This window comes from Equus przewalskii, chromosome 30 (assembly GCF_037783145.1).
Source record: "Equus przewalskii isolate Varuska chromosome 30, EquPr2, whole genome shotgun sequence".
Taxonomy (NCBI): domain Eukaryota; kingdom Metazoa; phylum Chordata; class Mammalia; order Perissodactyla; family Equidae; genus Equus; species Equus przewalskii.
Genome location: NC_091860.1, coordinates 25,678,737 through 25,694,873, shown reverse-complemented (window position 1 = coordinate 25,694,873; position 16,137 = coordinate 25,678,737). Strand labels below are relative to the sequence as shown.

The following is a 16,137-nucleotide window of genomic DNA, read 5'->3' as shown; positions in this document are numbered from 1 at the left end:
TGCTGAAGACGTCTGCGCCCTGCCACTTCCACTCGGACCCCACATCCTTGAGGGTGAGGACTAACTGTGCGTACCTTCCAGGCGAAGCCACATTAACCTCCCCTTCACACTGACGACAGAGGCCACACAGAGTTCTCCTGGATTCCTGGGGTTGACGGCTTCCAGCTTCATGTTCTTTGTGAAACCCCGACTGAAGGATGTCTGAAAGAGACAGAGAACTGACACTGAGCCAGGAGATACCACAGCAAGATAACAGGCACAACAGAGCTGGTGAAGTCGAAACACACACACACACACGCATACATCTTATGTATCAGACAGACAGGCTCGTTCCCATGTCTATCTTTCTCACCATTCATGAGGAAAGAACCACGCTTCTTCATCTGTATCCCAGAAATCAGAACTCCCCTTGGCACACAGCAGGTGCCTAATGATATTTGTTGAAAGAGTAATAGGATGAAGACATTCTCTCTTTCCAGTTCCACACGTACCCTTACTTCTACAGAACACGGAGGTACAAATCATGTCTTCTACTTCCCTATATTCCTCACGACCACTAGAGGTGGACATATTCGAGGATTTTAAAGGAAATAGATGGAGTATCCAGCTGGTATCATTTTCCTTCAGCCTGAAGAGTGTCCTTTAGCATTTCTTTCAGTGCAGGTGTGCTGCAGATGAATTCCCATAGTTTTCTTTTATCCAAAATAGTCTTTATTTTTCCTTTGTGCTTTGTTCCTTTTTATCTTTATTTACTTTCTAAATTCACTTTCTAAAAACTTACATATAGGAAAATTCACCCTTTTTGGTGCACTGTTCTATGAGGGTAGTGCTGTTAGATAAATGCATACAGTCATGCGGCCATAACCACGTTCAAGATACAGAATAGTTCCTTCTCTCCAAAACCCCCTTGCACTAGCCCTTCAGTAATCAATCCTTCTAGACTCCAATGCCTGGACCGCCGATCTCTTTTTTTTTTTTTAGGAAGATTAGCCCTGAGCTAACTGCTGCCAATCCTAATCTTTTTTGCTAGGGAAGCCTGGCCCTGAGCTAACATCATGCCCATCTTCCTCTCCTTTATATGTGGGATGCCTACCACAGCATGGCGTGCCAAGCAGTGCCATCTCCACACCCGGGATCTGAACCGGCAAACCCCGGGCCGCCAAGAAGCGGAACGTGCGAACTTAACCACTGCGCCACCGGGCCGGGCCCACACCGCCGATCTCTTTCTGTTCCTAATTCCACCTTTTCCATAATGTCATATAAATGGAATCATGTATATAGAGGTACCACAGCTTGTCGATCCATCCACCAGTTGAAGGGCATCTGAGTTGTTTCCAATATGTGGTGATTGGGAATAAAGCTGCTATAAACATTCAAGGACAAGTTTGTGTGTGAACATAAGTATATTAGTCCGCTCAAGCCACCATAACAAAATATCACAGACCAGAGGACTTAGACTTTTATTGCCTCACAGTTCTGGAGCATGGACGTCCGCGATCAGGTGTGTTCAGGGCTGCTTCTCCTGAGGCCTCTCTCCTTGGCTTGTAGACGACCATCTTCTCCCTGTGTCTCCGCGTGGTCTTTCCTCTCTGTGGTCTGCGTCCTACTCTCCTCTTCTTATAAGGACATCAGTCACAGTGGACGAGGGCCCACCCGTATGACCTGATTTTACCTTCCTTCCCTCTTGAAAGACTCTGACTCCAAATACAGTCACCTTCTGAGGCCCTGGGGGTTAGGACTTAATCACATGAATTTTGCAGGGACATAATTCAGCCTGTAACATGGTTTTTATTTCTCTAGAAATAGGACTGCTGGCTCCTATTCATACGGTAAAATGTATGTTTCTAAGAAACTGCCAAATTATTTTCCAATATACCATCTGACATTCCCATCAACGGTGTATGGAGTATCAGCCGCTACAGAGCCTCATCAGCACTTGATATTGCCGGGTTTTCACATTTTAGCCATTCTAAGAGGTAGATCTAATGGTATCACATCATGGTTTGAACTTGCATTTTTTCCTACAACTAATCATGCTGAGCAGTTTTCCACGTGTTCGTCATTAGTATATCCTCTCTGGTGAAGTGTCTGTTTTTCTCTTCCTTCTTGAAGTATATTTTTACTGGATAAAGAATTACACTTTTTTCTTTCAGCACGCTCACGAGGCTGGTTCTCTGCCTTTTGGCTTCTGTTGTGTCTGAGGAGAAGTTTGTTGTTGTTCAAATTGTCATTCCTCTATTGGGAATGTATCATTTTTCTTTGGAAAATCTTTCCAGATTTTTCTCTTTAGGTTGGTTATCGGCCATTTGACTACATTGGGTTTCTTTGTATTTATGCTGCTTGGGGATTCACTGAGATTCTGGAACCTGTAAATTTAGATCTTTCAGCTACTTTGGTAAATTTGGGGCCTTTATTTCTTCATAAATTTTTTTCTTTCACAGTCTTGGTGGCCACGTCTTCTAGGTCTCCAATGACACATGACACTGCCCCACAGAGCCCTGAGATTTTGTTCATTTCCTCCACCCCCCCAACACGCCAATCTTTTTCTTCTCTCTGTTCTTCAGATGGGATAATTTCTATCCTCAAGGTCATGAACTCCTTCCTCTCTCATCTCTATTCTGCTATTACTTCCCTCCAATAAATTTGCTTCTTTCAGATATTGTATTTTTCTCAGATCTAGAATTTCTCTTTTTCATACTTTCTACTTCTGTTCTGACACTTCCTATCTTTTCACTCATTATGACAGTATTCTTTACATCAATGGTTCTCAAACTTTAGGGTATATCAGAATCACCTACAGAACCTTTTAAAAACATGGACTGCTGGGCCTCATCCCAAAGTTTGTGATTCAGTTGATTTGAGCTGAGGCCAGAGAACTGGTATTTCCAACAAGCTCTCAGGTGACGCTGAAGTTGCAGGCCTAAGGACCACATTTTGGAAACCACTGCTTTCCACCACTCAGCTTAAATATAACAGCGACTTTAAAATACTTGTGTGCTAATTCCAACATCTGGGTCATGTTGACTTGTTCTCTGCCAATTATCTCTCCTACTAGAAATGAGTCAGATTTTCCAATTTCTTCATGTGTTGAACAACTCTGGATTGAAATCTGGATGTTTTACAGGTTATGTCATAGAAACTCTGGATTGTGTTACATTTCTCCCAAGAGTGTTGATTTTTCTGTTTTAGCAATCCATCAACTTGGCTGGACTTAAACTATACACTCTGTCTCTTGAGAAGCAGAGTAAATCTCAGTTTAGTTCTTTCATCCTTAGGTAGGCTGCCTGAAGTCTGACTGGGAAATACATGGTTCAGGGGTCAGCCAAAGATGTAGGCACAGTTTATACTGCTATCGTAGGAGGGTCAATTCAGTATGAGCTTACTCAGCCAAAGTAGGAGCAAAACTCCCTCCTAACATTATTTTTAAAATAACTACAAAATTTTCCAAAATCGCCAACTACTATAAATTTCAATCAGATGTTATAATACTATATAAATATGTCTATTTTGAAATATGTAAACTGAGACAAACAGGTTCCTGTCAGTAACAGAGATAACATCTTTATGTGACTCATGGAAAGAAACCCAAGGAATTCACTTCTTCACGTCTTTTTATATATGTTGTTAAAACGCAATTATATCTTTTAGTAACCAGAGTAAAATTATCCAATGTATGTTAAGATACCAATTTGCTCCTTTCCTTTACATTTCTTTGGAAAGAGGAGTCAAAGAAATTCTAGGTGGGCTACGTTTCTGCAAGTCATCCTGCCTCATCCACGTGTACTATGTATTGACCTTCTTTTTGATAATACAACTCGATAGGCTGCCTGAAAAGCCTCTAAGTAACTTAAAACGCGCTTTACCCTACTTAATAAGGGAAAGCTACAACCGTATAACCTATTTTCATTTCAACTCACTGCTTGAGGGTAATTTATAAAGGATCAATAGCAAAACTATTACCCGCAAGTTTATTTCACTAAGCATTTGGCTGTGTCAATCCATTTCAGAACGGCCTCTGATTGTTAAACATCCCCAGGGAAACATTTTCTAAGCATCCACTTCTACACTCTGTCTCCTCTAGTACACAGGAGATGTATGATTAAAAAATGAATTCATAATAAGTATTCCATTAAAGAGCACTTGTAGAAAGCTCACAAAATTCAGCCAAGTCCCAGTAATGCAATGCATATGCCAACAGGCAGATAACAATACTGTCGATTAAATAAACAGAGAACCAGAAACAAAGGGGGGGCATACATGTAACAAGTGCATTCCTAATGAAGACGCCAGCATAGTCATTAAGATAGGGTTAATCTAGGGGCTGGCCCCGTGGCCGAGTGGTTTAGTCCGTGCGCTCTGCTGCCAGCGACCCAGTGTTTCGTTGGTTCGAATCCTGGGCGCGGACATGGCACTGCTCATCAAACCACGCTGAGGCAGCGTCCCACATGCCACAACTAGAAGGACCCACAACGAAGAATATACAACTGTGTACCGGGGGGCTTCGGGGAGAAAAAAGGAAAAAATAAAATCTTTAAAAAAAAAAAAAAAAAGATAGGGTTAATCTTGGTAGTTAAATCCTGAACGCTCAGCGGCCACCTGGGGATGTGGCTACTTGCTCCACTATTAAAATCCATTTGGACGATGGCTGGCTGAATGGGAGCAGAGGACAAATAAAAGGAAGCTTCGGAGGACCTGTGGTGTCACAGAAGAAACAACTCCCTAAATACAGAACTAACGGAGATGCCAGGATTTTCCCCCCAAGGTTAAAGAGTCGGGGAAGGAATATCTCTCTTATCAGGTGGAAAGCACAATCTCAAAGGGGTTTGGAGACGTGATCAAGTGTTTCCGTGATCCTGAATGAAAGGCAATGAGGCCAGCACACCCTGTGACAAGTGACGTCAATATAGTAAAACGTCTAGTAAGACTGCACTGGACTGAAGAAGCCTTACAAGCTAACCAGATGCTATCCTCATGATGGTGTAGTTACACAGCTGTTCCCATCACAAAACCTAAACACGCACCATACAGTCCTTTCAGTGCTACAGAAAAACCACCTTGGTGCAAAGGCAACGTCACCAAGTAGAAAGTTCATTTAATCCTTTAGGGAGCCCTGATTTCCAACTCTGTCACTGATTTGTTTCTGCAAGTATGAGGACAAGTTGACCCAGTAATCAATCTACTTAATCCTCCAAAATCCGTTTTTGACTTATGGTCCGTAATGAACTTCTATCAAGGCAACCCTTCCCATCTCTCCATTCTCATATTCTGTTACCCCCCAGAGTACAAATTACACGCCGGGTGGCAATGAATCAGCAGTTCTAGGAGCACACGTCTTTGATTTGGGAGCCCTGAGCGCTGGAGAATCTGCAGTCCCCAAATGGAGGGCTGGGTCCTTTTTTCTCAGTGTAAGGAATTAACTCTAACAACTAAAAGCATGCTCAACACATTAGGCTCTACATTCAGGCCTCATTCTAAAAACACAAATAACCATCCACCTCCCTTTCCATAGTTCCTGGGGGTGCTGAAGTTTAAATGAATAATTTATAAACTACTTTGTACAACCAACTCCTGTAACTAAGCGAGTACACACGTGTGAGCGCACACACACACACACACACACACTGCTATTTTATGAGACATCGTGCCAATAAGCTCTATTTGAACAAGGAAGTGGCTTAAAGTAAGCAAAGCACAAAATGGTTGGGCCAGCATCTTATTAAAGTAATCCAATAGAAAAAAATTTAAGAATATATTTTAAGAACACACCTGAGGGGCAGAGAACCTAGATCCATGGACTTATCAAATGTTACACTGCACAGCAAGGGCATAGCTAATGGTGGCACAGGTGGCTCTCTGTCCACCGAAATTCCTCCTCCTTCCTCCATTGTGTGGAATCGTGGCGGGGAAGAGTAGCCAGCCAGGGCACATTTCCCAGCCTCACTCATGGTGCAGCCAAGTGACTAGCTGTCACCAATGGAAGGAGAACGGAGTACGATGTGTCAATATCAGTGACCGTGTTTACAACTCGGGATCTCTTCTCTTGGATCTCTTCCTATTTGCTCACTAGATTCAGACAATGAAGCCAAATTCTGATCTAGCCCGAGGCTCACCACAAGGAGGAGACCCAGGCGCCAATCAGAACACCCTGGACCCTTCCCTGAGTGAGAACTAAACTCACAACATGTGTGAGCCACTTTCCATTCAGCAGTCGACTTGGTACCACGGCCCAGCATCACCTCAACTAACACACAACCTCGAAGGAGGGCTTCTCATAAACGAGGGAAGTTTTAGGATCCTATGACACACAGGAGCACTCGAATCTTGCTCAATAAATAGAAGTCAACCTACAAAACTCATAAAACTTGACATCTATGACAAAAGGAGTAGCAAAAACCAAGCTTCTTACATTTCTGAAGCAGAAGGGAGGTGCTTCTTCTGTCCCACACTGCTTGTGATAATCCGCCCAGTCGAAGTCCTGGCCAGAGTAACCTGTACACAACAAACACGGACAAAACAGTACTCATCAGACTAAACCTCGATCAATGAACAGCTTTAGGGCGTGTCAGTAATTAAAATCATAAGGAGTGCAAGCATAGGCCCCCAAAGGGGGAAGGCCTTTCTTGAGCCTGAGAGCACATCAGATTTTACGAGAGTTGAGTGAAATATTTCAAAAAGTGTAAACTACTAAATGCAGGTAAGGTGTACCATCATTATCCTAATACGGTGCCTGAAACCAGGTGAAGGGTGGAAGCAATCGACAGCAGCCCATGCTGCTGGGGAGATCTGCTTTGGGGGAGAACGGGTGAGAAATGAGATAGCACAAAACACGTTCGCACAATGCACTTTGCAGAAACGTACAATAATACCACCCTGCCCACCAATTCTGAGTTCGTGGAAAAATTACTTCCCAATATCCTCGTGGAAACCATGACACTATTGGAAAACATCACTACCGTGGCGGGGGGGGGGTGTGATTTTCAAAGAGTAACACGAGGGAAAGCAGACAGCAACAAGGAGTCGAGGTTTTAGTGAGAAAACTCCAGAAAAATGAAAGGAGGGGAGGAAGAAGCCTTGCCTTACAACTGAACTGCACATGAGGAAGGAAAATGAGAATTGGGAAAGACGAGCCTCTCCAGTGAAGCTTTGGGGCACATCTGAGATATTGAGGGAAAGGTTTGAAAAACGAGTCATATATACTAAACTTAATTAAATATAGACATTACCAAGGTGGTTTTCATCTTTCTTTATTCATTTCATTTCATGGGGGGAGGGGGCAACTATGCAATGTATATCCATCACAACCACCAAGACAAGGCATGGGAGAAGGTAGGAGAAGACAGTTCTAGATCATAAAATAAGAAAAGCACTGGGGGTATGGCTTAACCCAGGGAAAATACTTCTCACTATGAGTGTTATTTGCATTTTCTGTGAACAAAAGATGGCAACGGAAACAAATAGTACAGTACCAATTAGGATTAATCTAAAATGTGCAAAATGTCCCTAGAATCTTCATTTAGGGTGCTCCCTTTATTGGTTTAAGTGTATATAAATCTATAAGGGATTTCGGAAGTATATATAAGTGTGTGTATATATATATTTTTTTCTTCTTTTTTTTGGTGTGAAAGACTGGCCCTGACCTAACGTCTGTTGCCAGTCTTCCTCTATTTTGTACGTGGGGCACTGCCACAGCATGGCTTGATGAGTGGTGTGTAGGTCTGCACCCAGGACCCGAACCTGCAAACCCTAGGCTGTCCGTCGAAGCAGAGTGTGGGAACTTAACCACTTTGCCACCGGGCCAGCCCCTTAAGTGTATTTTTGACCTAAGTCCCCTGATTTGTTTTCTCCATATTGTCATAAATTCTACACCTGAAAATTCATTAGAATGGGGACTTCTAGTTACACAATTCCACACTTGTGGAGCCACTACAGAAATTCTTTTTTAAAGAAACTCAAGATGCTGGTTGCCTCCTACCTCCATTTGTACTACCAAGTACAAAATAGTATTCTTTTCATTAAGGAAGCTCAATTTAACCAATTTTTTTTTTAAGATGGAGGAAGGCAGCTGTCTGCCTCTGGCCCAGGACTGACCCTCGACCTTCTCATGCCCTTCTGACCATGAGGGGCAGAGGTACCCTCTTCCTCCCAGGACATCCCTTTCATTCTATAAAGACTGACAACTCCTATCTTTCCAACAAGGAGATAAGAAGTCTCAGAGTTTTGAGATGCTAGGTGCTCTTTCTGGCTACTTTTGAAGAAGTTCTGCAAATCTTCCACCTGCCCTTCTCCCCACCCCAACCCTTCCCTCTAGAGCTGCCCCTCCAGCCAAATGGCTCTGGCCTCAGAAGTTTCTGGAAGGGACCAAATCAACTTTCTTCTAGACATTTATAAACAAAACGAGTCTTAAAAAAAGGAACGCAAGTTTCTTTACAATTAAAAAATCCTCCATTTTAAAAGTAGTTTTTCTGGAACTGTTTGTGATCAAATCCATGCAATAATGTATAAGAACACAAGAATTTGCCAAAAGACACCTCACGCTGGGGAGGAGTCCCTGAGCAGTAGGAAGGGTACAGAGCCAGAAAGGAGAACTGGTCTCAGACCCACTTCTACCAGGAACTGGATGAAGCAAGGTAAAAGTAAATTAAATCTTCGATGTCTGACCCTCTTCATTCACCTAATTCACAAAATAAAGAGATGTTTCAAGTCTCCTCCAGCTGCTGCATTCCGTGATTCAGAGCCACCATTACTCATTGTTCTCCTGCTGCTACTTGGGATGTTTTCCTCCCTCTGTGGTTAATTCCCTTCTCTTCTCCTAGGAGAGAAGTGTGGCAGGGTTGATGAAGACAGGTTACGGAACAAGACATTCCCCAGAAGAGCTCTCGACTGAACAGCTGGAGACAAGATGCGTCCCTCTAACAGAAGGACCCTATTTGTTTAGGGTTGTAGCAGACCGACTTTGTCTAAGCCAGGATCTCCCTCTGTTCTAATATCTCTTCCCTGGACCTCTGCTACTCCCTTAGTTTATTTTGTGAGCTGAGAAAAATCTCATCAAGATTATGGGGGGAAAGGGGAAATAAGAAAAAACCTATACACAAGAATAGCAAACCATTTTCTGATATAACATGGAATTTGGGTATTCTTTATGGTTGATATCTGTTCAGATAAAACTTTCCAACTTAGAAGTTACCTGTACTCCCCCTACAGATGGACACTGAGCTGAATTTTCTATAATCACATTCATACCCAACAACTTCCAGTGGACCTCAACCCACTTCCTAACACGTCATGCTCCTATGGTTTCTTGTACCTGCATCCTGGATGGATAGACTCTCTCTTTATGGGGAGGTTCTTTTTTTTTTCTTTTGAGGAAGATTGGCCCTGAGCTAACATCCACTGTCAATCCTCCTCTTTTTGCTGAGGAAGACTGGCTCTGAGCTAACATCCATGCCCACATTCCTCTATTTTATATGTAGGACACCTGTCACAGCATGCCCTGATAAGCAGTGCGTAAGTCCACACCCGGGATCAGAACCAGCAAACCCCGGACCGCCGAAGCAGAGTGCACAAACTTAACCGCGACATCACGGGGCCAGCCTATGGGGAGCCATTTTTAATCTAGTAATTTCAAGAGATAACCAAGTCTTGCTTGGTGCCAAAGCAACAACTAATTACTCTGCCCCTAGAACGCTCTCATTTCCTCGAACATCCCAACAGCCTAGACTTCTCCTCTATTTCCTTCTCTTAGGGACCTTTATTCCCTTCATAACTCAGAATTCTTTTCCTCGGGGCTGATAATGAGCTCTCTCTTTGTAAGGCAATTTTGTGACAGCTCAGAAAACAACTGCCACATAAAAACAAATTGCGGTGGCTTGTATAATACAGAAAACAGGGGTCAATTATACTCATTAATCAACAAAGATAGAAGAAGTACTGAGACTTTACTGTAGCCAGAACCTGGGAGGGAGGAAAACAGCAGAGGGGAAAAGAAAATAAAAGGAAATCAAAACCCCCCGGGCTATTAAACTTTGCAACAAGCTGCCATAGGAGCCTGTTGACCCATAACCACTAGAATCATTTAAGCTTTTATTAGCGTTTATTCTGAATGAAGTTCCAACTGTGACACGTCCAAAAGGGAACAGGTCGATGACCATTTCCTCATGATACAAACTCATTGACATAAAACAGCTCCACTTGCAAACATTCCTATTGGTGGTGCGAGTGGACAATTCTTTCGAAAAACAACTTGGCAGTAAAAATGTTCATGAACTTTGACGGTTCTGGGAATTTTTCCCAGCAAAACAACTCTAAAAACTGAAAAATTGTTATACATTGAGACACAACGGCATTATTATTGATAATTCGGGGGGGAAAATAAACTTCACATCCAAAAAGAGGAAATGATATGAAACTTTTCCAAGTCCGTGGCACGTCATGAAACTGCACAGAGTTTGCAAAGAAAAGAAAATAAAATCATGAAAAAATGATGGCCATAGGTTTAGATGAAAAGACTGCTACAAACATATACAGAATTATCAAATCTATATATAAAAATAGGCAAAGAAAAAGACCAAGGAAACATAAGAAAAGCTTCATAGTAAAGATTGAAATATTCCGGTGAATTATCTGGGTGGTGGGACTCCTGGATATTTTTTTGTTCTACTTCTCTGTATTTTCCAAGTTTTCAATGATGATCAGGAATTATTTCAATAATAAAAATTATCTGAAAGCATAGCATCCTTGCCCTATTTTAAAAGATAACGAAGGCAGTGGTCAGCGGCCAAGGGGTACTTCAGCACACAGACTACACCGTGACTGCCTCCCCACAGCCATCCTCCTGTTCTCATCTGCTAACAGCATCCTGATTTCATCCGGCTTCTAGAGGAAGTGAGGCCTCTCCTCAGCACAAGGAAGTGACTCGTGACAACCCTGAGATAATCGTGCTGTTCTCATGCCCCTTGCCAGTGACTTGGGATGGAGGGGAGGGGAGGGATTTAAAAAAAGATTTCCCTCTCTAATAAAAGAGACACACGGGAGTAACAGAGCAACTCTTCTATGCTGGGTGGATGTGAAAACAATTGTGCAACCTTAATAAAAAGTAAAAACACCAAAAGAATATCCTGCTTGCCTGCTACTGGATTGGCAAAATAAAAAACAATTTTTAAGAATCCCTCACTGTATGGGGTCAGCCCGGTGGCGTAGTGGTTAAGTTCGTGCGCTACGCTTCGGTTGCCCAGGGTTGGCGGGTTCAGATCCTGGGTGTGGACCTACACACCACTCATCAGACCATACTGTGGTAGAATCCCACATACAAAATAGAGGAAGACTGCCATAGATGTTAGCTCAGAGCCAATCTTCCCCACCAAGGGGGGGAAAAAAAACGAACCTCCCACTGTAAAGACTGTGGGGAAACAGGTACTTTTATGCATTTCTGGTTGGCATAGAACTAGAAAAACCATTGCAGGTGTCAATTTGGCAATGTGTGTCAAAATCTTTAAGAAGGTGTCTACTCTCCAACTTAGCCATTTATTCACTCACAGATTCATTCATTTAAAAATATTTAGTAAGTGCATGCTATGTGCTAGGTACGGTTCTGATACTAGGGATACAGAAGTGAACAAAACCAACAAAAATCCTTCCCCTCGCAGTTTACGTATCAGTGAAATGAGCCAGAAAACACAGAAATGTGAAAAGCGAGATCATCACAAGCACAACAGAGAGAAAGTGGAGAAGGGCAGAGGGAGGGCTGCATCGAGGAAGGTCCTGACGAAAAGGTGACACACCGAGGAGCTGAGGAAGCGAGCCACGTGGCTATCTGGCGAAAGGGTGAGCCAAGGAGAGGGACCAGCAACTGTAAAGGCCCAGCAGTAGGTCCGGAATGTTCTAGAAAGAGCAAGGAGGACTGTGGGGCTGGAGCAGAGGGAGCTGGGGTGAGAACAGAGCAGTAACTCTACGACGGGGTATCCTATGAAAACAACGGGACGCCTGTGCAAACATTTTAGGTATAAAAGCAGAATTGAGAACAACACACAAGAACAGGAGCGTGTTTAAATCAACTATTTACCTACAAATCACGGAACTCCCCACAGTCCTTTCAGTAGCAGCTATTTTGGCCTGATACATCTTAAGAAATATGACAAATGAGTGTGTATAAAATAATCAAATAGATACACAAAGTTACATACCCGAGGAAAGAGCAATTTGGAAGAATATACACCAAAAGTTCTTTCTACAGGACAGGAAAATTCAACTTTTTTCAGAATTTTAAAGAACAAACGTGTGTTAAATCTCTAATTAAAAAGTCAGCCTTTAAAAAAGAAAGCAGGAGTCCTATAAAGTAGCAACACTTTCTAAAACAAGGAAATGCATGCATTCCGTAACTATTCACGGTAAGTCTCCAGTTTGTAACTCTGGTTAGTTGCTGGTAAGATAAGGATGAAAAAGGAATCGGCTCGGGTTTCAGGTGCTCAGGCAGCTCCTGAGAGTGACAGACGCACAGTGGGATAAGTGTGACACAGAAATAAAGGCAAGGATGGAGGGAGACATGGAGAATTAGGAAAGAAAGCTCAGAAGAATCCCACCACACGTGACTGAAGAGCACACAGCCCCATAACGAGATGATCTTCACCCCAGAGCACGTTTACACTGCTGAGGTGCTGGACTGCCTGGTGTTAAAGTAAACTTATTTCGGTTTTCGTTCAACGTCTCTTTGGAAGAAAAGGTGACACAGTCATCTTCAAAGATCAGCAAATACCAGCACTGAGCTAGAAGAATGAAAGATGACACAACAGAAACCATGCTGAAAGAACAGGCTCTTCATCCTTTCTCAGGAAATCTCGTGACTCACGAGAGCAGCTCTCCCGGGCACTTTTTCATTGCATGGGGCTTCTTCTTGAAAGGTGATCACTCTTCTTCCAGGCCCGAGGCTTTGACTGAGTTCCCTGAACACTCACTGAGGCTCAGCAGGTGATGGGCTCCCCTCACATGACCCTCACCACCATCCCATGAGGTCAGGAGGATGCATGTCTGCACCGCCCGGGTGAGGAAGCAGGACCACACAGACCTCAGGTGGCAGAAGCAGCCCGGTGACCAGTCTGTCTATTCCCGAGCAAGTTTCTCAACAATCTGCCCATTCATTTCATGAATGACTTTGTGTACAGGCTTACAGGCAGGAAGGGAAAAACACTAGTAACGAAAGCCTTTCTTTTCATCCAGGCTGTTGGCTAAAGAGCTACACCGTCCCCTTGGAAGCGGCCAGCTCCCTCCACATTCTCAGTTGATGTTCCAGTGCGAGCCCTTCCTGAGGCAGAGCTTTAAAACTTACACATTCATTTCCAATGGAATTATGCTGCTTTTACATTCATGGAAGAGTGCATTACAAAAAAAAAAACAACGGAAAGTAAGGAACGAGGAGGGAACTAAGTTAGTATAAACACCAGTCGTTCCAACTTCCTTATCTTTTAGAATAAAAATTAATGTTGAGAAGTACTTAATGCATATAGGTCACGGTGGGACACTTAACACCCTTCTCTCTCTGGTGGCATACTCAAAATGTTATTCTGAATTATAAACATAATGTTAGGAGATGTAGATAAGTCCCCAGGATGGAGTCTAACATGATATAAATATCACCTGTCAACAGCAAAACCATCTTAAGAAGCTTGGAGAATGAAGTAAATTCAGAGATAAGGGAACAAGAGGGTTTTCAACAATCAGATAAGTGAAGTTAGTTTTCAACAGTCAGAAATATTTTTAGATACAAAAAACAACCCAGGGAGCCAGCCCGGTGGTGCAGTGGTTAAGCGCGCACATTCCACTTCTCGCTGGCCTGGGGTTCGCTGGTTCAGATCCTGGGTGCAGACATGGCACCGCTTGGCACACCATGCTGTGGTAGGCGTCCCACATAGAAAGTAGAGGAAGATGGGCACGGATGTTAGCTCAGGGCCAATCTTCCTCAAAATAAATAAATAAATAAATAACCTGCCCAAAATAACCCAGATAATTTTGAAAAGGAAGAAAAAGCGGAGGAATTCACCTAATAGATATTAATAAATTATAAAGCAAAATCAATTTTTAAACGTGAGGTATTTGTGGGGCTGGCCTGGTGGCGCATTGGTTAAGTTCACACATTCCACGTCAGCGGCCCAGGGTTCACCGGTTTGGATCCCGGGTGCAGACACGGCACCACTTGGGAAGCATGCTGTGGCAGGCATTCCACATATAAAGTAGAGGAAGAGAGGCACAGATATTAGCTCAGGGCCAGTCTTCCTTAGCAAAAAAGAGGAGGATTAGGAGCAGATGTTAGCTCAGGGCTAATCTTCCATAAAAAAATAAAAAAGTGAGGTATTTGTGCAGAGACGGACAAAGAGACTGACAAAGAAGCAGAACAACTAAGAATAGGATAAGGTTCACACCCAAAAGAGGTCTTGATATATGCCAGTGGTGTCATTATAAGTCAGAAAGGAAATGATAGACTAGTCAATCAGTGATGCTGAGACAACTAATGCATCTGAAAATGCAATTCAATTCAAGCAATAAAATAAAATAAAACTGTTTTCTTTCCTCATGCCCCAGAAAAAATTAATTCTAAGTAGGTTAAAGAGCTAAATACGGACAAGAAAACTGCAAGACTCTGAAAGAAAACAGAGGAACATGAGTAGCAAGGATTTCTAATGACACATAAACAAATCACAATAGAAAAGATAGATATTTGACCACATTATAATTTACTGCTTCAGTATAACATGAAACACATAAAAATGAAGAAATAACACACAGACTAGACTATCATATTTGTGAAGTGCATTGCTGGGAAAGAATTCATTTTCAAATACATAAATACTCCCATAATCAAAAGAAAAAGGGCAAAAAATATAATCAACAATCCAAAGGAAATAGAAATTGCCAACGAGCGTATGATGAAATGTTCGAATGCACGCGTAATCAGGGACACTCAAGTGAACCAAAGAGACACCTGCCACTGCCACCAGAATGGCCAGGTTCAGAATGGCCTACGAACATGACATCAGAGTGCGGATGATGCAAAATGGGAACTCCACACTTAAATACATCCCCAAAAGGATCTCTCACACTTGGGTACACGTACTAAGATGTACATTTGAGTGCCATTTGCAATAAGGAAAACTGGAAATACCTTAAATGTCTATCAATGGGAAGTGGATTTCAAGAATTATGATATACTTTTTAAACAGGTAAGACGAATAAAAAATCTATAAGCATCAACACGGAAAAACGTGCAAAATGCTAACTAATTAAAAAGTTACATAAAGATTCGCATCGCATAATGCTATTTATGTACATATCAAAACAAGATCTCTTGTAAACTGCCTGGAATAAAAACAATGGGAGACCGGTGCAAGGACTAATACAGAAGCCAAGGCAGTAACGTAGGAAAAGCATAACAGCTTCAGGAAGGTGGTTATCCGGTGGAGGATGGGTGTAAAGGGTTATGGGAGAAAGAGATGGAGGGGAAGAGAATGGGGGCGGGACTTCTATTCATTCAACACTCAACCAATATTTCCCAAGGGCCACACACTATTCTAGCTACTGGGGATGAGAAGAGAACAAGACAAAAATCCCTGTTCTTGTGGATCTTTCACTTTCATGGAGAGAGAGATTAAAAAAAGGCAAAGAAGTACAATCCGTATTACTTGTTATCTTACAGGATAAAAAGTTCTGTGCAGAAGAGCCATAGGGGGAAGGACATAAAAATGTTCGGGGTGGAGATTTGCGATGGATGCTAAACAGGGCAGCCAAGAAAGACGGCCCCAAGAAGGCGACACCTGGGTCAAGACTGAAGGAGGAGGAGGAGTGTGGCAAGCAGAGGGAAGGAGGGACGCGCGCCATGTTCCAAGAAGGGCAAGGAGGCCAGTGTGAAGGGGCCTCTTAGTCAAGAGGCCAAACAGGGAACTGGCGGGCCTTGAAAGGTTGTTGTCATGACCTGGACTTGGCCACTGACTGAGGGAGGAAGGGCCCGAAATCTGAGCAGAGGAGGGGCCCCTGTGATTTACGTTTTAATGCCATCAGTCTGACTGTTGTGTTGAGAGCAGACTGACGAAAACGGGAGGCCACGGCAGTCACCCAGGTGACATTTAACGGTGACGTGGACCGGGGTGGTCTCGA

At 42.9% G+C, this 16,137-nt stretch overlaps 1 protein-coding gene across 7 annotated transcripts in view; it reads right to left on the bottom strand.

The window, feature by feature from the left end:
- The window catches only part of SFMBT2 (Scm like with four mbt domains 2), a 244,238-nt gene that overhangs the window by 67,415 nt on the left and 160,686 nt on the right, over positions 1–16,137 (bottom strand). For all 7 annotated transcript variants that reach the window (XM_070601099.1, XM_070601103.1, XM_070601097.1 and 4 more), the window contains 2 exons: positions 6,407–6,489; positions 75–201 (listed from right to left, as the gene is read on the bottom strand). In XM_070601099.1, the coding sequence (XP_070457200.1) occupies positions 75–201; positions 6,407–6,489 (210 nt within the window). The remainder of the gene's footprint in view (positions 1–74; positions 202–6,406; positions 6,490–16,137) is intronic.